This window comes from Pseudozyma flocculosa (assembly GCF_000417875.1).
Source record: "Pseudozyma flocculosa PF-1 unplaced genomic scaffold scaffold00006, whole genome shotgun sequence".
NCBI lineage: Eukaryota > Fungi > Basidiomycota > Ustilaginomycetes > Ustilaginales > Ustilaginaceae > Pseudozyma > Pseudozyma flocculosa.
In genome coordinates this window covers 310,357-331,126 of record NW_006920874.1, presented here as the reverse complement: position 1 = coordinate 331,126, position 20,770 = coordinate 310,357, and the positions used below count along the sequence as shown (strand labels likewise).

The 20,770-nt window shown below is 62.9% G+C and overlaps 4 protein-coding genes across 4 annotated transcripts; 2 read left to right on the top strand and 2 right to left on the bottom strand.

Moving 5' to 3' along the window:
- Nucleotides 1–1,314: 1,314 nt before the first annotated feature.
- On the top strand, nucleotides 1,315–5,598 carry PFL1_02234 (uncharacterized protein; the record flags this gene model as incomplete). The annotated part of the gene is made up of 1 exon (XM_007879747.1): nucleotides 1,315–5,598. The coding sequence occupies one exon, from the start codon at nucleotides 1,315–1,317 to the stop codon at nucleotides 5,596–5,598; it is 4,284 nt and encodes a 1,427-aa protein (XP_007877938.1).
- Nucleotides 5,599–6,313: 715 nt separating this feature from the next.
- Nucleotides 6,314–9,612, bottom strand: PFL1_02233 (uncharacterized protein; the record flags this gene model as incomplete). The annotated part of the gene is made up of 5 exons (XM_007879746.1): nucleotides 6,314–6,406; nucleotides 6,520–6,582; nucleotides 6,678–6,768; nucleotides 6,856–6,873; nucleotides 6,974–9,612. 5 exons carry the CDS (start codon nucleotides 9,610–9,612, stop codon nucleotides 6,314–6,316), a joined length of 2,904 nt encoding a protein of 967 aa, XP_007877937.1.
- Nucleotides 9,613–10,270: 658 nt separating this feature from the next.
- Nucleotides 10,271–13,495, top strand: PFL1_02232 (uncharacterized protein; the record flags this gene model as incomplete). The annotated part of the gene is made up of 5 exons (XM_007879745.1): nucleotides 10,271–11,903; nucleotides 12,003–12,320; nucleotides 12,417–12,605; nucleotides 12,710–13,030; nucleotides 13,152–13,495. The coding sequence occupies 5 exons, from the start codon at nucleotides 10,271–10,273 to the stop codon at nucleotides 13,493–13,495; spliced, it is 2,805 nt and encodes a 934-aa protein (XP_007877936.1).
- A 937-nt stretch (nucleotides 13,496–14,432) lies between these two features.
- On the bottom strand, nucleotides 14,433–16,511 carry PFL1_02231 (uncharacterized protein; the record flags this gene model as incomplete). The annotated part of the gene is made up of 1 exon (XM_007879744.1): nucleotides 14,433–16,511. One exon carries the CDS (start codon nucleotides 16,509–16,511, stop codon nucleotides 14,433–14,435), a length of 2,079 nt encoding a protein of 692 aa, XP_007877935.1.
- Nucleotides 16,512–20,770: the final 4,259 nt, after the last annotated feature.

Below are 20,770 nucleotides of genomic sequence, written 5' to 3'. Positions count from 1 at the left end.
GGCTAGCCTCGGGCCTGGCCCGCTGGCTGCTGTTCCTCGGCGGTCGTCTGTCTACAGCTGCTGCTGCTGCTGCTCACTTTGACACTCCGCGCCTCTTGGCAAGACCGTCGCCCCTTGCCCCCCCCTTTGGCCTGGCTTGCCAAGCCAGCAAGCACTCTATCTCCGTAGAGTAAGCTAGGATGCCCACTTCCCGCCCCTTCTTGTCGTCGACCGTCGTGGCCGATATCGTAGCGACCACTTGCCGGTGGCGACCCGACCGACTCGAAGCCTATTTTTAGCGTCTTGTTCAGCGACAGGCAGGCAGGGTCGCACCAGCTCCCTTCCTGCTGCTGACAGCCTGCCTAGGGTCTGGACGGGCTGGTGTGCAGCTGTGGATGTTTGCGGCTGACGACGAGGATGTGTTGGAGTTGCCACCTCGACGGCGCCTGCCTTTGACAGCAGACAGCAGGTAGAAAGCTAAGCCAAGCGGTCATCGGCGTCGCAGGCTCGCCAACGCCGGCCCCCTTTGAAGCCCGCCTGGCATCGCACAGCCCGTCCGCGTTCGGCTCCCTAGCGACGGCGAAAGAAGGGCAAGAGGACAAAGATCTTTGGCCAGGCCGGCTACGCTGTGCCCTAGCCTCGAGTTTTCCAGACCGGCCTGCGTCGAGGTTCGTGTGGATGGTCGTGAAGGCGCAGCCGAGCTACGGTGCCTAGGACAGGCAGGAGTACGTTGGGCTGTCGAGACCGCGCTGCTGGTCGTCTGTGTTTCTCGATCCGGACCGCGCGCCACTCAGCGCACCGCGGGCCCAGGCGGCCAAGGCAACAGCGCGCCTCCTGCAGAGCCACGCCCCGCCCCGCCTTAGCCCGAGCCAGCCTAGCCTGCTTCCTCAGCCTATAAACCGCCCGCAAAGGCGGCCTGGCGCATTCTAATTTTGGATCGCGCCCCCCTGCCCTCGCCCTCCTCCCCCCTTTTCCCGCAACCGTCCTCGCCCCCAGCCCTTCGATCCACCCATATCCCCTAGCTCTCGTCTCCCTTCGCCACCGTCGTCGTTTTCGTCGTCGCTACCCCCAACACATTATCGCGCTACTCGTTGTTACACGACTACCACCTTTGCACCATTTCTGCGCCATCCGCCAACCAGCGCGGCTCTGATCCACCCAACCGCCACGGCCCTCTGCCACCTTGAGCACTTTCGCATCGCATGCGACGCCCCTGATTGTCCTTCACCGAGGCTCTCAAGGCTCGTCCGCCACTCGACGGCGACGAGGTTCGCCCATCCACCCTCACTTCTCCATCCCCTCTAATCGGCACAACCTTGTCACAACAGCGCAAACATGTCCGACAACAAGCAGCCCACCTTGCCGGCCATTGTCACAACATCGACCGATGCAGAGGCTGACACTGGCGCAGCGGCCGGTCACAACCGCAATGTGAGCGTCGCCAGCTCCACGGGCATGCTCCAGGTGCCCGGCGCACCTTCCTCTGCTGCCGACGGCTCCAGCTCCAGCCCCGTCACCAGCCAGTCGCCGGCCTCGCCGACTCTCACGGCGGTCAGCGATCGCACCTTTGACGGCCAGCCCAACCTCACCTCGGTTGCGCTGCGAAACAACGATCCTCACAAGCAGACCGAGGCTACCACCACGGCTGGCAGCACCACAGCCAATGACCGCGAGCACACGACGTCTTCCAACTCTGACCGGGCTACCGCGGCCGCCGACCGAGCACCTGTCTCCAAGGAGGCCGACCAGGAGCTCGAAAAGGAGGAGGATGCCGGTGTCGGTGCCAGGCTCAAGGCCAAGTTCAAGGGCGCCACCCGTTCCGGCAGGAGGGAGGCTCAGGCCCTGGCCCTCCAACAGGAGAAGGAAAGGGCTCTCAACGTCGACCCTCGACCATTCCCGTTCAAGCCCATCGTGCTCGCCGACCTGGTCGACCCAAAGAGCGTCCTTGCGCTCAAGGACATGGGAGGCGTTCGTGGCCTCCTCAACGGTCTAGGCACCGACGAGCACCGAGGACTCGAGCTCGGAGGCACCAAGAACATCGAGAGTGGCAACAAAGACGACATCGAGAGCCACGGTCCGGTCCCAGAGAAGCGGGCCCGCGACCCCGACTTTATCGAGGCCACCGAAGAGGATCGCATCCGCGTGTTCGGCCAGAACGTCCTTCCCGAGCGCAAGAGCAACAGCCTGCTGCTGCTCATGTGGCTCGCTCTGCAGGACAAGATCCTCATCCTTCTCTGTGTCGCCGCCGTCGTTTCGCTCTCTCTCGGACTCTACAGCCGCTTCGGCGCGGACCCCGAGCAGGTCGCCTGTCCGATCGGCGTCACCGGCCCTTGCTTTGCTGCCCAGGTTGACTGGGTCGAGGGTGTTGCCATCATTGTTGCCATCGTCATCGTCGACCTGGTCGGTTCCCTCAACGACTACCAGAAGGAGCGCCAGTTCAAGAAGCTCAACGCCAAGAAAGAGGAACGTGAGGTCAAGGTCCTTCGCCAGGGCAGGCCCGCCGTCCTGAGCGTTTACGACGTCGTTGTCGGCGACATTCTTCAGCTCGAGCCCGGTGAGATTATCCCGTGCGACGGTGTCTTCCTCCGCGGTCACAACGTTAAGTGCGACGAGTCCGGCGCGACGGGTGAATCCGACATGATCCGCAAGGTCACCTACGACGAGTGTCTCCGCGACCTCGACGAGGCTCGCGAGTTTGGCGAAAAGCCCAAGAACCGCGACTGCTTCCTAATTTCGGGATCCAAGGTGCTCGAGGGCGTTGGAGAGTACGTCGTCATCGCCGTCGGCCCGACCAGCTTCAACGGCAAGCTGATGCTCGCCTTGCGAGGCGACGCCGAGGACACCCCGCTGCAGGGCAAGCTCAACCGCCTGGCCGAGCTCATCGCCATTCTCGGCTCCAGCGCCGGTGCACTCCTCTTCTTCGCACTCATGATCCGCTTCTTTGTCCAGCTCAAGACGATGCCCGACCGCACATCAGACGAAAAGGCGCAGAACTTCATCGATATCCTCATCATCGCCGTCACCCTCGTCGTTGTCGCGGTCCCCGAGGGTCTTCCGCTCGCCGTCACGCTCGCTCTCGCCTTCGCCACCAAGCGCATGACCAACATGAACCTCCTCGTCCGCCTCCTCGGCGCTTGCGAGACGATGGCGAACGCCAGCGTCGTCTGCACCGACAAGACCGGCACGCTGACCCAGAACGAGATGAACGTCGTCGCGGGCACTGTTGGCGTTCACCTCAAGTTTGCCAACCGCCTCGAGGAGAACCGCAAGCGGCTCGAGACCGAAGGCGACAGCGCTGACGGCAGCACCTGGACCATGGACCAGGCCGAGCTCAACAAGGTTATCGACGGTCCGCTCAGGACCCTGTTCAACGACGCCATCGCCATCAACTCGACCGCATTCGAGGAAGAGCACGACGCTACCGACGTTGCGGAGCCAAAGACCGCCGTCGAGGCCGTCAAGAAGCGCGGACTGCTCGGCTGGCTCAAGGGTTCCAAGCAGGCCGAAGCCGCCCCCGCCAAGGAGCTTGGCTTTGTCGGCTCCAAGACCGAGACGGCTCTGCTCAAGATGGCCAAGCAGCTCCAGTGGGAAGACTACCGGGGACCGCGGGACCGCGCCGAGGTGGCGCAGATGATCCCCTTCAGCTCCGAGAGGAAGGCCATGGGTGTCGTCATCAAGAAGCCGGACGGAGGCTACCGCCTGTACCTCAAGGGCGCCAGTGAGGTCCTCACCAAGCTCTGCACCCAGCACGTCGACGTCGCCAGGCCAGAAGAGGCATCCGCGTCTTCGGCAGGCGACGGCTCCATCAAGGTCGTTCCCTTCACTGACGAGACACGGCAGAAGGTCTCGGAATCGATCACCGGTTTCGCCAACCAGACACTCCGCACCCTCGCTCTCACCTACCGCGAGCTCGAGAGCTTCCCGCCCAAGGATGCCAACTTCGACGAGTCCGGCGATGTCGAGTACACTTCGCTGGCAAAGGACCTGACGCTGCTCGCCATCACCGGTATCGAGGATCCTCTGCGACCCGGTGTAACCGAGGCCGTCGCCGCCTGCAACCGCGCCGGCGTCCAGGTCAAGATGTGCACGGGTGACAACGTTTTGACCGCCCGATCCATCGCCACTCAGTGCGGCATCTACACGGCCGGCGGCATCATCATGGAGGGTCCCGTCTTCCGCAAGCTCAGCCGCCCCGACATGCTCGAGATCGTGCCTCGCCTCCAGGTGCTGGCGCGATCGAGCCCAGAGGACAAGAAGATCCTGGTCGAGAGCCTCAAGAGCATCGGCGAGGTGGTCGGCGTCACTGGCGACGGCACCAACGACGGCCCTGCGCTCAAGACGGCGAACGTCGGCTTCTCGATGGGCATCGCCGGCACCGAGGTTGCCAAGGAGGCGTCCGACATCATCCTCATGGACGACAACTTCGCCAGCATCGTCAGCGCCATCATGTGGGGACGCTGCGTCAACGACGCGGTGCGCAAGTTCCTCCAGTTCCAGCTCTCCGTCAACGTGTCAGCCGTCATCGTCACCTTTGTCACCGCCGTCGCATCCTCCGAGGAGAAGTCGGCTCTGACAGCCGTCCAACTGCTGTGGATCAACCTCATCATGGACACGCTCGCCGCGCTCGCGCTGGCCACGGACCCCGCCCACCCTGGTCTGCTGGATCGCAAGCCCGACAGGCGCAATGCGCCGCTGATCTCGACCGACATGTGGAAAATGATTGTTGGCCAGTCGATCTACCAGTTCACCGTCATCCTCGTGCTCCACTTTGCCGGCCACAAGCTGCTCAACCTCACCTCGGACATTCCCGCGGTCCAGGACAACATGGACGTCGAGCTGAGCGCGCTCGTCTTCAACACGTACGTGTGGTGCCAGCTCTTCAACCAGGTCAACTCGCGCTCGCTGGGCCGCGGCCTCAACATCTTTGACCAGATCTGGAAGAACCCGTGGTTCATCGGCATCATGCTCATCGAGATCGGGCTGCAGGTGCTCATCATGTTCGTCGGAGGCGTGGCGTTCCAGGTGACCGACCTCAAGGGACGCGACTGGGCCATTTCGATCGTCGTCGGCGCCGTCTCGTGGCCGCTGGCGGTGCTGATCCGGCTGATTCCGACGGCGCCCATCGAGAGGGTGCTGATCCGGATGCGCCTCATGCCCGACCCCAACGCTCTCCCCGTTGTCACGGATGAGTCCGAGGACAGCAAGAAAGCCAACGTGACCGAGTGGGACGAGCCGGCCATCGGTCAGATCCACCAGCAGCTGCAGACCTACTCGACGATCCGCGGCGGCCGCATGCGCGCCAGCGACCGCATCTTCAAGAGCAAGTCGCGACGCCTGCGCGACGCAAACATCCAGACAAAGAGCCTGATGGCCATGATTCCATCGCTCATCGGCGCCAGCGTCGGCGGAGGCTGGAGACCCGCGCAGAACGGCGACAACGTCGACGGCGCCAACAAGAAGAATGGCGGCTCGTCGTCGGGCGGCGGCGACCCGTCCGTGTCGACGCAGGACCTCTACGCCGAGGGCAAGATCCAATTCCACCCAGAGACGAAGCAGGATCCGCTCCTCGAGCGGCTACGCTCGGCCAGCCCGGGACCTGCTGCATCCAAGTCGACCTGAGAGCGCGCGCTAGCCCGCTACTTGCCACGTCCCGTCCGATCCACTTGCTCTCGTCTCTTGTAAATATCTCGCGGCCATGTTGAGCCCCAGCAGTCCCTCAATCGCCTTCTCAGTCGCAGCATCTCGTCGATACCAGCCCCACCTTGTCATCCACGCGCCATCCTCCATTCGCTCATTACACAAAACCAGCGGAGCCGTTTTCCCTCTCTCCCCGTCCCTCGACCGCCCGCTCTAGTATGGCACCTGTACATATCCGCGTCCCCTGTATATAGATCCCAAGAGGGTCGCCACGCCCATCACCTTGTCAATAGCGGCGTGGCGATCGCACCGCTCCGCACCGCACATCAGAAAAGATGGGTCACTTCACATCTCTTGGCCGCTTCGTGCAGGTTTGTGACGCCAGCACGCAGTTCTGCACCCCTTGGAATCATGGATTGCTCGCTCGAGGGTGGTGGTGGCAAAAAGGGGTTGGCCGGTGGCAGCTTCGCGGTGGAGCGGTCATGGGACGATACAGAAGAGGTGCAACGACGTGGCGGAAAGAGGTCAGGATGCTGCGACTGTCGCTTCATCCCGCCGCCTCCGTTCACGACGTGGGTGCGTGTGTGTGTGCTTGTGTGCGTGTGTGCTTGTGTGCGTGTGTGCGTATGTGCGTGTGTGTGTGCAAGCGTGCCCGTGCGCGTCCTAAGCCGACATAGGATCCGTGTGAACGCGCACCTCACTTCTTGCCCTTTGCCTTGGGCTTGGCCGCGGCCGCTGCTTTGCCCTTGCCCTTTGCGGCCGATGCCTTGGGCTTCTTGACCATCTTATCCTGCATCAGTCGGTCAAAGCCGGGTTCACAGAACCAGGGGGGAAGAGCTTGGTCAGCGACCCGGAACGAAGATGGGAGAACAGGAAGGCGGAGGCATGGGCGGGACGACTCACCTTGCTGAGGTCGTCGTCGCTGGCCTCGTCTTCCTGGTCAACATCGTCCGGCACGTCGTCCTCCTGCGAGTAGCGAGAGCGCGCAAGATGGGCATGTCAGCTTATCTCGACGCTTCTGCAAGGGTCACGCATTGAGCTGTGTGGGCCACGAGACATACCTCGACAACGTCCTCGAGATCCGGCGCGGCCTCGCCCTTGAGCTGTTTGGCCTTGCCGCCCGTGTCGACTCCCTTGTAGAAGGCAATCGGGCTGTTGGTGGAAGCGGGGCAAGGGAAATCGTCAGCGGGATCGTCGGCAAGCGAGGCACGGAGCGACGACAAGCCGAGATGAACTTACTGGTTCGTCGAGTTGTACCTGCGGCGTGCGAGTTGGAAGAGGGGAGGAGCGACACGGCGTCAGGTGGCGAGCTCGACCTGGGCATGGACGCAAAGACCAAAGCAGGCGACCGACTTACTTTCTCGTGAAGCCTGCCTTAACAGCGGAAGGGATGCCCTTGATGACCGTCTCGGCGTTGTTGGGCTCGACACCCAGCTCGAGGATGGCCTCTCGGTCCTCGATGCCAAGGTAGTAGTCGTCCATGACCTGGATGACGTCTTCGATGCCTTCGCTGCCTCGCTCGACCAGGGGCTCGATCAGCATCGGCCACATGGTGGGCAGGTAGTGCTGCCTCACATCATGACGGCTGCCCGAGCAGCTCAGCCGCATCCTCGCCTGCAGGTCCACCACGGCGCGCGACAGCCTCTGCTGCTTCGAGTTCTGTCCCAGCCACGACGGGAACGAGGGGAAGCCACCCTCGGTGCCACCGTAGGTGTACGAGCAGGGTCGGACCGTCGAGGCGATAGCGTGCAGCGGCATCAGGCTCCAGTGCTGCTCTGAGCCGTGGATCATGCGGTCGATCATGTCACCGTCCGAGATCGATTCGGCCGCATGGCGCAAGAGCTGCAGGTGCTTGTAGCTGCTGACGTGACTGTCGGCGTCCCTCGCCCTCACCGGCCGAGCCTTGATGTAGTTCTCGGCGACCATCAGCGGCACGAACGAGTGGTCCTGGAAGTAGAGCTCGGTCTTGTCGTTGAGCGTCTTGCGGCAGGTGGGGCCAAACATGTAGGGAGACGACAGATCGCTGTAGAGGCTGAAGGGCGTGTGCATGCCCGGCTTGGCGTTCTCGAGGCCGAGCTTCTTGCCCTCGTCAAAGTCCATCGTGTCCTTGCCCAGTTTCCAGGTCGAGAGCATGTTGATCACCGATCGGATGTCGCCCTGCGCGGCCTCGATCAGTTGTCCCATGACCTCGCCGGGGACCTTGAGCTTCTCTCGGAAGGCAATCGACAGCATGCGCGACTTGACGGCACCGGCGTCGGGCTTGCGGAAGCTGAGGTTGTAGGTGGTGTGCTCAAACGGCCGCATCTTCTGGTTGCGGCGATCGTTGCAGATGCAGATGATGGGCACCTTGGTCTTCTTGATCAGCATGTTGATGGCGCCGATTCCGCCGCGGTCGCCGCCCGACATGCCGTCGACCTCGTCCATGATGAGCACGGTGCGGTCGGTGATCTTGACGTCGGAGGAGCCCACCATTCTGCCTCCGCCGCTGTACCACCCGTCGAGCGACTTGTTGTCGATCGTATCCCTGAGCATCGACTCGATCAGCTTCTTGCTGCGCGTATCGCTGGCGTTGAATTCGATGGGCGTGTATCCCTCGAGTTTGGCCACCAGGTGGGCCGAGGTTGTCTTGCCGATGCCCGGAGGCCCCGAGATGAGGACGGCGCGGTAGATGTTCATGCCGGCCGGGCCGGGCTTCTTGAAGTTGGACTTGTACGACGCCGGCCAGGCGCGAAGCCAGGTCTGCAGCTTTTCGACGGCGCTCTTGTTGCCGGTGAGGTCCTTGAGCGCCTTGGGCGCGTACTTTGTGGTCCAGAGCGCGTTGCTGAGGTCCTCGGGCGCCTCTTTGACGGCAGTGGCCATGGCCTTGGCCGTCTCCCTGACCTTCTTCTCCTCTTCCGCGATCTTCTTCTTCGCCTTTTCGTCGAGCTCGCCGGCGCCGCGGGTGGCGATGAGGTCGAGGAAGCCGTCTTCGTCGAGCGTCTTGATCTTGTTTTTCTGGATCGACTCGAGCTTTTTGGCGCCAGCGCCCTCGCCGAGGACGACATACGAGGTCTTTGACGAAGGACCCGAGGTGATGCGGGCGCCGTACCGCTTGGCGAGGTCCGAGGCCTCGTCCCTGCTGAGCGAGGTGAGCTCTCCCGTAAAGACGAGCGTGAGGCCGGCGAGGCAGTTTGGCTGTCCCTGGGGGATCTCCTTTGAGCCAGGCGCGACGGGCCCCGCCGCTCTCCTAGCGGCCGCCTCCCTCCAGTTGGACTTGGCAGCCGCCTTGGCCGGCGTGGGTTCTTCGATCTCGGACGCTGTCGAGGGCTCTTCCTTTTTGGTGGCGCGCGACGGCGTGGGACGCGACTTGGCAGCGGCGGATGCTGGTTTGGCCTTTGACTTTGCGGCGGGTTTTTCGACGATCTCCTCAAAGTCGTCTTCGGAGTCGGTGTCTTGGTGCTTGCGGGCGGGGATGTTGGACCTTCTGGCGGCTGCAGATACGGTGCGTGCGGTGGCGGGCTTCTTTGGCTCTGGCTTAAAGTCGTCTGCGTCGTCGTCGTAGTCGTCGTTGTCGCTGCTCTCTGCGAGATTCTTTCGCTTCGCACCGGCTCTGCCGGCTGTGCGGGTGGCAGGCTTGGCGGCGGGCTTTGCAGTCGCCATGTCGGAATCGTCAGAGTCGTCGAGGACGAGGGGGTCGGAACGATTTGATCCGCGGGTGGCGGCAGGCGGAGGTTTCTTGTCGGCAAAGTACTTTGAGGAGGAGGAGGGAGGGTCGGGTTTGGGGGCTGGGACGGATTTTTGGGGCGAGCCGCGGACGGTGACCTTTTCCTTGATCTCGGTGACGGGAGAGCTGGAAGGGGAGTGAGCGTGGGCTGACTTTTGAGCCGACTTTGTGGGGGAAGGGGTGGCCTGGCTGTTTGCGCTGCTGGCTGTGCGAGGTGGGCCGCCGCCGAAGAAGCTCTGGAGAGAGGCCTGACCCTTTGGCAGGCTCTGCTGTGAGGCCTTCTTGGGGGGCATGGTGACGCTCTGGCGAAGAGGAGATGAGGCTGGGAAGGGGATGGTGCGGTCCGCAAGCCGACGAGGATGCAAAAAAGGGTGGCGTTGGGCCGGCGTCGTCGTGGTCGCGTAGATTGGAGTGGGACGGTGGCCTGCCAGGACGAGGGGAGCGAGGGTCCAAGCGCACGTACGTCTGACTGGCGGGTGGCTGCGGGGGCTGGCTGGCCCAGGCTTGCCTTCTTGCTTCTTGCCTGCCACCGGTGGCTCGCCGGGCCTTAGGCGCAGCCAAGAAAAGCAAAGTGGAGCACCCTGCCTGCTTGTCAGCGCCAACGAGGGCGGGCGGGTCGCGTCTGGCCGCTCGCCGCGCCATCTGAACCACAGACAAGCCGGCACCGAGGCCAGGCGAGGAGAGGCAAGGCCAGCCAGCCAGCCAGCCCGCGAATCACTCCCGGTCCCTCGGAAGTCGGGCAGGTGCTCCGCTCAGGCCACCCCCACGCCCTTGCCACGCCCTCGCAGCTTGCCACCACGTCCTCCCCCTCCCTCGACGCCCTCGACATCCTCAGGCGGCCCACGCCGCACACGCCGTTTCCGCCCTTCCTCCTACCAGCCAACCGGCTTGCGCAGGCAGATCGTCAACATCGATCCACAGCCAAGGCTGCCGCCTCCATCCTACACGACCATGGCCATGCCCTCGAGCGCACACTACAGCTCCGCGCTCAGCGTCTCCGTCAAGCCCCTCCAGTCGTCGTTCTTCGCTGGCGAAGACTTTGTCTGCACAATCACCTTCACAAACACCAACCCAAAAGTCACTCACACCCAACCCATACCACAGACCGCTGCCTTCTCAGCCAACGCAACCTTGCACAGTCACCCCGACGACGCAGCTGCCTTTGACGATCCTGCCACCCCCACCCAGTCCCCAGCCTACCATGCCGGCCGCCGCGTCGTCTCCAGTCAGCCCTTTTCAAAGACGCACTCCAACAAGTCAAAGAGCGTCGACGTCAGGGCAATCGCCTCGCCACACAAGCCCACCACCACCAACACCGCCTCGTCCCACTACTCTCTAGATGGCCAGCTCACCCGTTCCCGCAGGTCAAAGGCGCTTCTCAGGCAGATGGACGGAGAACAGCTGCCAGAGCGCAAGGGCCTCATCGGGGCACCACACCCCGCTGCCCTCTCATCCGCACACTCCTCCACCACCTCCTCTTCTGCCGCTTTCGCGCCATGGGTCAACCTGCAGTCCAACTCCAACGCTTCGTCACAGCGGCAGCACGCAAAGTCGGCCTCAGTTTCGGTCGGCCCTTGGAACACTGCCGCGGATCGAGGCGGACTCGGTCTCGGCATTCCGCCGCCTTCCTCGTCCGAGCGGCCCGGTGTCTCTCCGCATCGCATCGCACCGCCGGCCCAAGAGGCTCTCGCTCGCCTGCAGATCAGCCCGTCGCCATCTCATTCCCCTTCCCCCGTCGGGCCTCGCGGCTCCTCGCTCGGCCCCGCCCTCGGTGGGCCGGGTCGAAAGACTTCAGCCACCATCTCGGCAAAGCACCCGCACTCGCGCAAGAAGTCTGTTGCCCAGACTCAGGCAGAAGACCTCACAGAGGCCTTTGAGCTCGACCCAGCCAACGATCGAGCCATCATGGCCCCCGCCATGTCTGCATCCACGTCATCATCCGCGTCCACCCCATCCACGCCGGTTGGCCGCAATCCTTCGCAGAACAGCCCATGGGGAAGCGACAACTTCTACAAGCTCGGCCAGAACGACACCATGGAGAGCGTCTTCCGCGACTCGATCAACGACTGGTCGCAGGACATGCGGAGGCAGGGCGGCGGCGGCAGCGCAAAGAGCCCGCTCTACCCGAACAATGATCTCCTTCCACCGGGCACCGAAAAGATCCTTTGGTCTTTTGCACAGTTCGGAGGACTGGTCGAGATCGACGAGAGCCTCGTCAAGCCTGGCGATTTCGAGAACCTCAAGCAGCGCCTGGCCTACGGGGACCTCACAGGTGCCTCGGCGTCGTCGGTGCCCGGAACGCCTCGCGGCGTGATCGGAGGCGGCGATCTCGGCCACGAGGAGTCGGACAGTGCCGGCGGCGTCTCTCGCAATGGCCGTTCCTCGAGCTGGAGTGGCTACCTTCGACATGCTCTGGGATCGGGTGGCGGCGCATCCGGCCTGAGGGGGAGGCATCGGCGCACCGGATCTACGCTGCAGGATACCAGGGAGCGCACGCTGCAGAGCCGCAGCGTGCCGACCTTCTCGTCGCCTCCAAGCATCCTCGCCGTCGATCTGACATTGGGACCCGAGGAGAGCAAGTCCTGTGAGTAGCCGCCGGCCACCGGCAGTCGCGAGGATCGCACGTTCTCACCGCTTGTCCCCAAACGGTTTTCCTCTGGGTCGCGCCACTTTGTCCCGACAGACACCTTCCGCCTCCAACTGCCAGTGGACTTGCCTCCTTCCTACCACGGAAAATCGATCAAGTTCCAGTACAATCTCAGCATCGGGACGAACAAGCTCGACACGGCGGTCAACGCACGGCAAGCCCAGCGCAGCCGTCTGATCCAGGTGCCCATCCGCGTTTACAACCATGTCACCACATCGGGCATCCGCCCTTTTTACGACCTGATGAACCCCATCATACTGTTGCGAGAGCAGGCGGTGGTCGAGGCCGACGATGGCACAGGCCCATCCACGATCAGGGAACACGCTACCGCCAGTAGGCAGGGACGACCCCAGAGTGAGTCTTGACCCATCCGAGAGCCCGACTCATGTTGCGAGACGCATACCGACGAAAGAAGGCCTTTTCTACGCCTGATTCGATGGCACTGTACAGTCAAGACAACGCGAGCAGAGCTGGAAGGCTATGTCCGCGAGCAGCTCCGGTCGCGCTCGCCAAGCGGCGGTACTGTCGCACAAAGCGGAACAGGATCGGAAGGCCTCGATCCATTTGGCATGACTGAGGGTCTGCCGCAGGAAAGCTGCAAAGCTGCCGTCGAGACGCTTTCGCGGACTTCGAGCAAGGGTGAGTTGCCTCAACGCTTCGCTGAGATGCATGTCACCGATGCAGTCCCGCTCTCGCCTGCTGACCATCTCCGCTTCCCTGATCCTGGCGTTGTCACCATGCAGTGTCGTACGACATATCCAAGGACTCGAAAGTGGCCGCCGTCCTGACGCTGGTCAAGTCCCGCTATCGGCTGGGCGAAACAGTGATGGCCATGATCTCGATCAACCAGCCGGGCTCGCTGGCGCGGATCGCGAGGTTCGCGGCTACGCTCGAGACGTTTGAGGAAGTGCAGCCTTCGATCGCGCTGCTGCCGCCGGGGAGGATGCAGAGGACGACGCGCAAGGTGCACGCAGAGTACCACGAGTCGACGCTCGACAAGGGAAGGGTCAGCTTTGCCCTGCCCGTCCCCAGCGGCGAAGGGCCTGAATTCGTCACGAGCGGCGGTGAGTCTTGTGCCCTTGTCGTGCCGCGGCCGAGAGCAGCAGGAGACCTCTGCGCCACCGACACAGGACTGACACAAATCCATCCCCGTCGTTGTCGGACCTCGTGATCTGCGCCGGATAGTCAAGTTGAACTGGACGCTGCGCCTGTCGTTCCTGACGATATCGCGCATCAAGCCACCACCACCGACCGACGGCCGACGGGCACCGGCCAGGAAACCGCCACCGGTCCACCTGGTAGACTCGAGCTCGGACGGATTCGCACTGTACCACACGTCCAAGCGAGCCCTCACCTCGCTGGCCGGTCCCATTGTCCACAACGACGACGGGGAAGAGGACGGCGAGGAGGCGGAAGCGGGCGCGGGAGGGGGTGAGACCAAGTTGGAGACGGTCGAATGCTCGGTCCCCATCACGGTCCTGCCCAACAGCACCGGGTTCAAGGTCGGCGCGGCCGTCTTTTTCGCTTGATCCCCTCTTCATTCTCGGCCCCCCCGACCCCCTTTCTTCATCCTTCTCGATTCAAACCATGCTGAGGCTTTTGGACGAAGACCGTCATCACGCCTACCACGTATCTCTGCTAGGTCATGCTCTCTCCGGTGCAAAACGTCGAGTCCACTCCAGTCCAGTCCAGGTCAGAGCGATAGTCGTGGGCTGGGCTGAAAGGATACCTCGTCGTCTCGCGGTGCGTAGATGCCGACTTTGAAGCGATCACAACGGAGCCCAGCTTGAGCACAGACACGCCCAGGCAGAGCAAGAGCGACAAAGCGGGAGCGTCAACCGTACACAGTCACTTCACGCGACGATTTCGGACGCACAAGACGGAAGGCTTTGTGACATCGCCGAGGTGCCGGATGGGTGAAACGATGCTGAGACGATTCGAGAGTCGACGAGGCGACGCCAATGTAGGGCGGCCACGATCAAAACGAGGATAAGAGACGGTGAAGACGACAATGCTAGCTTTGCAAACACAAGGGGTGAAGGGCATGAAGAAGACGTGTGTCTGAACAAGGGGATGGACGTGGACGTGATGAGGAGGAGGGCCGAGATGCGAGACATTGGAACAAAACAAAAAAGAGGTATGATGCAGCAGCTCGTGGAAACGGTCCGGAAGTCGACAATGATGATGGTGGCGATGATGTTGCGGGAACGAGACGGGACGAGACGGGAGCATGGAAGGGGGCTAGCAGATGTGTATCGAGTCGAGTCGGAGCTGGATTGACCGGGTGGGGCAGCGTGCGCCATCTGCTCGGCGCGGTCAGGTCGCGGCCGATCAGTTCTGGCTTCGGCGTCCCTTTTCGTTCCTGGCTTGCAGGCACGGTTGTATCTGCGGTGCCGTGAGTCGGGATGCTGGGTCGTTGTGCGATGACGAAGACGGAAAGCGTGTGCATCGCGAGGTCGGCCTCGGTCAGAGAGGCGCCTTGACGTTGACGGGCGTAAAGCTGAGGCCCTTGCCCTTGGCGTGCTCGCGGATCAGGTTGCGCCCGAAGCAGACGAGATGCGAGATCGGCGTCGTCGGCCCAATCGGCCACGCAAAGACCGACGCACTGGGCCAGGTCCCCGGATCGACACGCAAAGCGGTGCTGTCCGCGGTGAGGTCCCCGCCGCCAAAGTCGTTTTCGAGGATCCTTGACCACGTCTCGGGAAAAGACCGCTTCAGTGCGCCGAGCGAGAGGCTCTGACCCGCCAGGCTAGCGAGCCGGTCGCTCTTGTCCAGGTCCGACGACAGCTTCATGAAGCCTTCCGAGAGCGTCGCCAGCGGCAGCTTCTCCGTAGCCGCGGCGCCTTGGTTTGCGATGCTGCTTCGGAGCAGGTTCTGGTTGTGGGTATGGAGGATGCGCAGGACAGATGCCTCGACGAGGCGGCAGAGACCGACGAGGGCGTGGTTGCGGAAGCGCAGCTGGGCGTTGGTGACGTAGCGGAGCAGACCGAAAAGACTATCCCAGTTATTGGCGAGGCAGCAGCCCGGGCCTTTCTCCTGATCGCTGAGGTAGAAGGCGTAGCAGAAAAGCAGCACGGCGTCCAGCTGCTCGAGCGCGGCCACCGCTTTTGAGGATGGCGATGCGAACGACGGCAGCGAGGAGCCTGCCTTGTCAGAGAGCTGGTCTCCAATGTGCTTCCTCTCCCTCCCGCAGTTGCGATAGAGGGTGGCGACCTGGCCCAGCTCCTCCGATGTCCACGTGCGCGACCGCAGCGCCAGCGGGCGAGGCTGATCCGATCTGTCGCAAGCTTGCCTCTCGGCCTCTACGCAACCTGAGGTGCGCTTGTCGACATCGGGAAGCTCGCCGTCTTCTGCCTCTGACGGCGTTTCCAAGATGGTGGCGGTGGTGACAGTCTCAGGCTCCCATAGAGGCGCACTTGAAGGGAGGACGTGAGAGGTGGAGCCTTTCAGCCGCGCGGTAGGCCGTTTGTCTCTGGGTCCGAAATCTTCCTCATCCGCATCGTTGGATCGTCGCCGCTTCCTGCTCTTCATCGGGGCATGCTGTTGTGCTGGCCTCGAAGCCTGACCACGATCCGCTTCCTTGCGCTTCCCATCGAGCGCGGGGAACGAGGCTGCGGCCGGATCGACCAGCTCGCCTGCTTCGGTGTCCGCCGTCTGCCGATCGCCTTCCGTCGAGCGAGGACGCGTTGCCTTTCGAGGACTGGAGAGCGGTGTATGCGGCGGCGAGGGTAGGGCGAAGGGCAGATCGTCGGGAAGGCTTTCGAGCAGACGACGTCGCTTGACAATCTCCTCGACCTTCATGTGGCGAGGAGGAATGTGTCGCTTGACGGCAAGACCACTCCAGGAGTTGAGCGCCAGCATCGAATGTTGCGGCGAAGACGACTTCCAGCTGGACAGGGCATAGCCGATGGTGTTGCCGTTGAGGAGCAGGTCGGGTGGCGTCCGTAGGCTGGAGGTAGAGCCGGAAGAGGTGCTGGCGGGCGAAGGATGGCTGTGTGACGACGAGTGCTGAGCATTGCGCCGCAGCTCGTCGTAAGACATGGGCCACTGCTGCGGTTGCTGCTGCGGCTGCTGTTGATGTTGGTGGTGCTGGCGATGATGCTGCGGGTGATGCTGCATTTGCGAGCGGTGGTAGTGGTGCTGGTTCTGATGGCTGGCGACCGAGGTTGGATGGTGCGCGGCGGGATGTGCCAAGGAGCCGGCGCCGATAGGTTGCGGCTGAGATGATGTGCCAAGGTCACGGTTCGTGCTGAAACGCTCCTGACCCTGGCCTGAAGGCTGAAGCTCCCAGGCCCTAGTGCTTGGATGAGCGGCAGGACGTGATCTCGAGGCATCCGCTATTGATGGCTGTGATCGGTTGGCGCCTCGTTGAAGTGACGGCTGAGGATGGCCAAAGTGGTTGCGACCGAGGTTGGCAGTCGCCCTCTGAGAGTGAGGAGGCTTGGAGAGTGCGCAAGCCAGTGGAGGTTCGGGGAGGCTGTGGTGGTGAGGGGGCCGCGGGAGCGAGGTGGGCCTCGATGCCGCTGGCTTGTGGTTGGTGCTCATCTCGAACGCCTGTGAGTGGTCCAGGTCCGCTCTCTGTTGGCTTGCGAAGCGAGCTGAGACGCCGCAAGCTGGACGGGGCGAACGAGAATGAAGGTCGCGCGTACTAAAGAGAGAGACGGCCCACGAAGCCGCGCAGACGAGCTGCGAGGACGGGTGCCTCGTCGGGCGGTTGCTAAGAGGGTGGGGCTTTTGATGAGGTGCTCATGTGCTCGAGGTGCGAGTTGCTGCGAGTATGCTGTAGGTGGTGGGGCGATGGTCGACCAAGGGGGGGGGCGAGAGGCAGTCTACCGTTCGGGCTGCTGGGATGGGCAAGATCAGGAGGCTGACCTGGATGGATTTGTCTGAACAATGTGGGTGTGCGACTGTCTGAGGAGGGATGGATTGATCGCCGAGTCTGACGGCGATGACAAAGACCAAGGACCTCGAAGGGCGACGACAAACGCGCTGGAAGCCGGGCAGAGTCGCTGCCGTCAAAGCGAAGCGATCCGGAAGGGGAGGCTGTGTGCGGGGCTGGGCGATATAAAGAGGCGGATCCAGATGGCTGTGTATGTGTCCAAGGAGTCGAGGGGCTGTGAGCGAAGCGGGGAGAGTGAGGCTGAGGGGGATACGTGCCGCGTATGCGATGAGGACGTGGCTAGCAGATGGCGTTGATCGAGGCGTACGTGTGTTGGTGGTGGCGACGGAGGCAGCGGCGGTAGAGATCCGAAAACGAGTCAAGAGTCGGCCCCGGGAAGCTGCCGGTGGTGGTGGTGGTGGTGGTGGTCGACGGCCTGGCGGTGGTGGTGGGTGGCGGGGCGGCCGAGGAAAGGGTGCCAAGCCCCTGGAAAGGTGGAGCTTGAGCTACAACAGCTGCACCGAGGCCAGCTTGGAACTTGAACCAAGCGGGACCACACACGCGGTCCACACGGGTTTGGCTGCCCACCGAGAAAGCAGCAGGCGGCGGCCCGGCAGCCAGGCAGCCAGCAGGCAGGCACGGCTCGATAATTTGGCTGGCGGTCCCGTGCAGCGCAGGCGGCGCAACCTGCCGCGACGCAGGCCAGCAGGCCAGGCCAGGGCAGGGCAGGGCTGGGCAGACCAGATCACCTTGGCTTCGTGTAGGTGTGCCTCGTGTGCGCAGCCCGTTGCTCCTCTAGGACTCTTCTACTAGTTACTCTGTATCTGTTGACCATGACACCCTTGCTTGTGTACATGAGGTAGGGTCCTGGCGGGCCAGGGGGCCGAGAGACGAGGACAGAGTGAAGCTAGCGAGGCGAGGAGGACGAGGAGGATAGCCGGTAGCGTCCCGATTGGGCTTGGTCGAGCGCAGCTGCTTCCAAAATGGCCACGTCGGAGCAGGAAACCGCATCGTCAGCCCTCGCGCCCCCGTCCCCTGCCTCTCCTGAGGCAAGCGCAACCCAACCCACCTCCTTCTGCTGGTCGACCCGGCAAACCTACCACCTTTTGGCGGGCTTGAACCGATGTGCTTTCTCAAAGACCAAATGTAAGGTCGTAGTGGGCCCAAGGATTGCACCCGCGGGCGCTTCCGAATCAACTGCCATCCTTTCGGACAGGTGTTTGTGCCGTGCGCAGCGGCGGAAGAGGGACACCTTCGATCTTGTCTGCGGCCCAAGGGCTGCCAGCAGGCAGGCTAGGTACTACTCTACTGTAGGCAGCCACGGCAGCGACGCCCGTCGAGGAACTTTGGTGGCCCCAAGAGGCAGCAGGTGTATAGCTTCTGGTTGTGATCGTAGCCTCTGCTGACTTCCTCAGACGTCGGAAGACAGCCCTACGACAGCCCTCGGCCTGCTTAGAAGCCATCTTGACGCACGTCGTTCCTACCGACCGCTGCTGCAGCTCGCCCGCTGCTTGCACGCACGCACGCACGCACGCACGCACGCACGCACGCACGCACGCACGCACGCACGCACGCACGCACGCACGCACGCACGCACGCACGCCGCTGGCTTACTCTGCAACAGTCACAGGCACAGGCAGACTAGCTATGTGGCTGTCCTCGACGACGGACCGAGGCCGTTGCCTGGTCGTCGCCTCTTCTGCGTCCTAGTCGTAGCAGTAGGTTGTAGTGAGGTGGCTGTTGATTGCGCCCGTCCGTCCGCACTCGACACACACAGCAACATCAGACCAGCGAGCGAAACCGCGCTACACTCTACCGATGCCCTGCCCAGACTCGGCCTGGAGAATCGAGAATGTCGAGCTAGAGTAGTAATTGGCCAGCCTACCTCCGCTTGCGCCCTGGCGAGCCTGTTCGCCCACCGGCAGAAAGAGTCGCTTCGGACCCTCCGTCCCTTATCCCATCACGGACAGATGGCGTAAACCATCGTGTTGTTCCTGAAGAGAGAGAGACAGCTGGCAGCCTCTTGGCTGTCGAAGGCCCCATCTGGCGTCACGTCGGGAACTTGCCGCTGCGCGGAGCGGCCATCTATGAATCAATGCAGACGGCTGCCTGCCTGCCTGCCGACGTGCCCCGCCATCGGCCGAGGCCGTCTCGTGCCAGACAAGACGCCAACAGAAGGTTCCGAGCATCTCGTCTTCCGGACCGGGTGCTCGGAGGGGGACGCGGGAGCCGGCCCGGTAAATCACGGAGCCCTCGCCAAGGCCAGAGCGTCGGTCAGGAACGCACCGCGGCGCCGTCCGTCGAAATGCAAGACGGATTCCGCGCCGATGCTCAGAGAAACGGCGAGCCAAGCAGCCAGAACAAAGATCGCGACCACGGCCGAGAGCGAGCCCCTCGCCTTTGAGGCATGATTAGGCTACAGGACGCTCCCTTTGACGGGCAGCAAATGCCGACAAGGCGAGGGCGCAATACGGCCATCGCCGCCAACGGTGAGCGGCAAGCAAGCCAGCATTTCAGCGGCGGATAAACGACCCGAGCCGTTGGGCGCTCGCACGCGCCAGGCTCCACCGGCCGTCGGTTCACGGCCAAGGCACGCAGGCAGGGCTCAGAGGCTGCGGGCTCTCCGCCACGTGATGCCTGCCTGCCGAGATCCGGGCCCTGCCGTAATCTGACGGGATGCCACCCCGAATCGGGGCCATGGATCGGGGCAAAGGCATGCGTCGATGGGACCGCTGGCGGTGCGTCCGTGTCAACGCCACCACGATCTTCCAAAGTTGACAATCCGCCGTCAGCCATGTCGTTGGCAGCGACGCCCGAGATGTGCAACGAGAAAGGACGAGCCGATCAGAAGCTGCGGCAGCAGATCGAAACCCGAGCCGTGCAGATGTAGACGCAGCACGTGAAGTCGACGAGTGACCCTCGACGGGCTGACCAGGTAAGGCAAGCAAGGGGTTTCCGCGGACAAGGTTGCATCCCCGACCTGGTACCAAGTTTAACGGGAGAAGCGAACCTGCTTCCTTCTCACGCCGCCCACACTCAAGACTCTAAGACTCTTCTCCCAGATGAATACGATCCTCGAGGCGGCTTCTCGCTTCGCTGGTCTCGGGCGAGCTTGAAGCTTCTTAGCTTGTCCGGGGCCGTTCACGGCCATGCGGACGGGATCGCCTCTTCCGAAACACGAATAATCATCAACACCATCGCCAGCGCAAACGATTCGATGGCGCTCGCAGCTGCCTGAACAGTCGATAAGTCAAGATTCTATAATCTGTCCTGGGACGAGCTCTCGCCGGCGCCGGCAACGGTCTTCCGCTCGGCGTGGCCCAATCCGCCCACCAGAGGATGGCCGCGTGGAGTTGGGGCAGGGTCAAAAGAACGGCTTCGAGACGGCGGGCACCGTCTCGCTCACCTCTATATGTTGTTGGTGACTGCCCTGAGTGTGATGCACGCTCAGCGGCACACGCATCAATCAAGCAGCAGGATCGATTCCGGGCATCATATCGTCAATCCGGCTTGCCACGCGCGCGAGCGTGCACCCTCGGCACCGCCCCTCGCGATGTTGACGTATGGCTTTGACGCCGCGCAATAGCAGAGGCACGCACGACGTAAGGATGGTCAAGGAGACGGGGTTCGCCGAGACTATGCGCGGACTTTCTGTACATGGTGCGGCGTTCTACACTTAACTACAAGGGAGGAGATGGGGGATGGACAGGGTCGAGTACACAGCTGAATGAAGAAGAGGGAGGAATGAAGAGGGGAGGGAGCCGTCCGAGTCGCCTCTCCCGTTAACGGCGTGGGATGCGCCAAGCGATAGCCGCGGGCTCCTGCCTCTGCCCCGGGACAGGTTTAGCCATGGAAGGGCAAGACAGAGACATCCAAGACACAAGGGATAGAACAAGGAGATGAAAGGAAAAGAGGACGAGGAAGG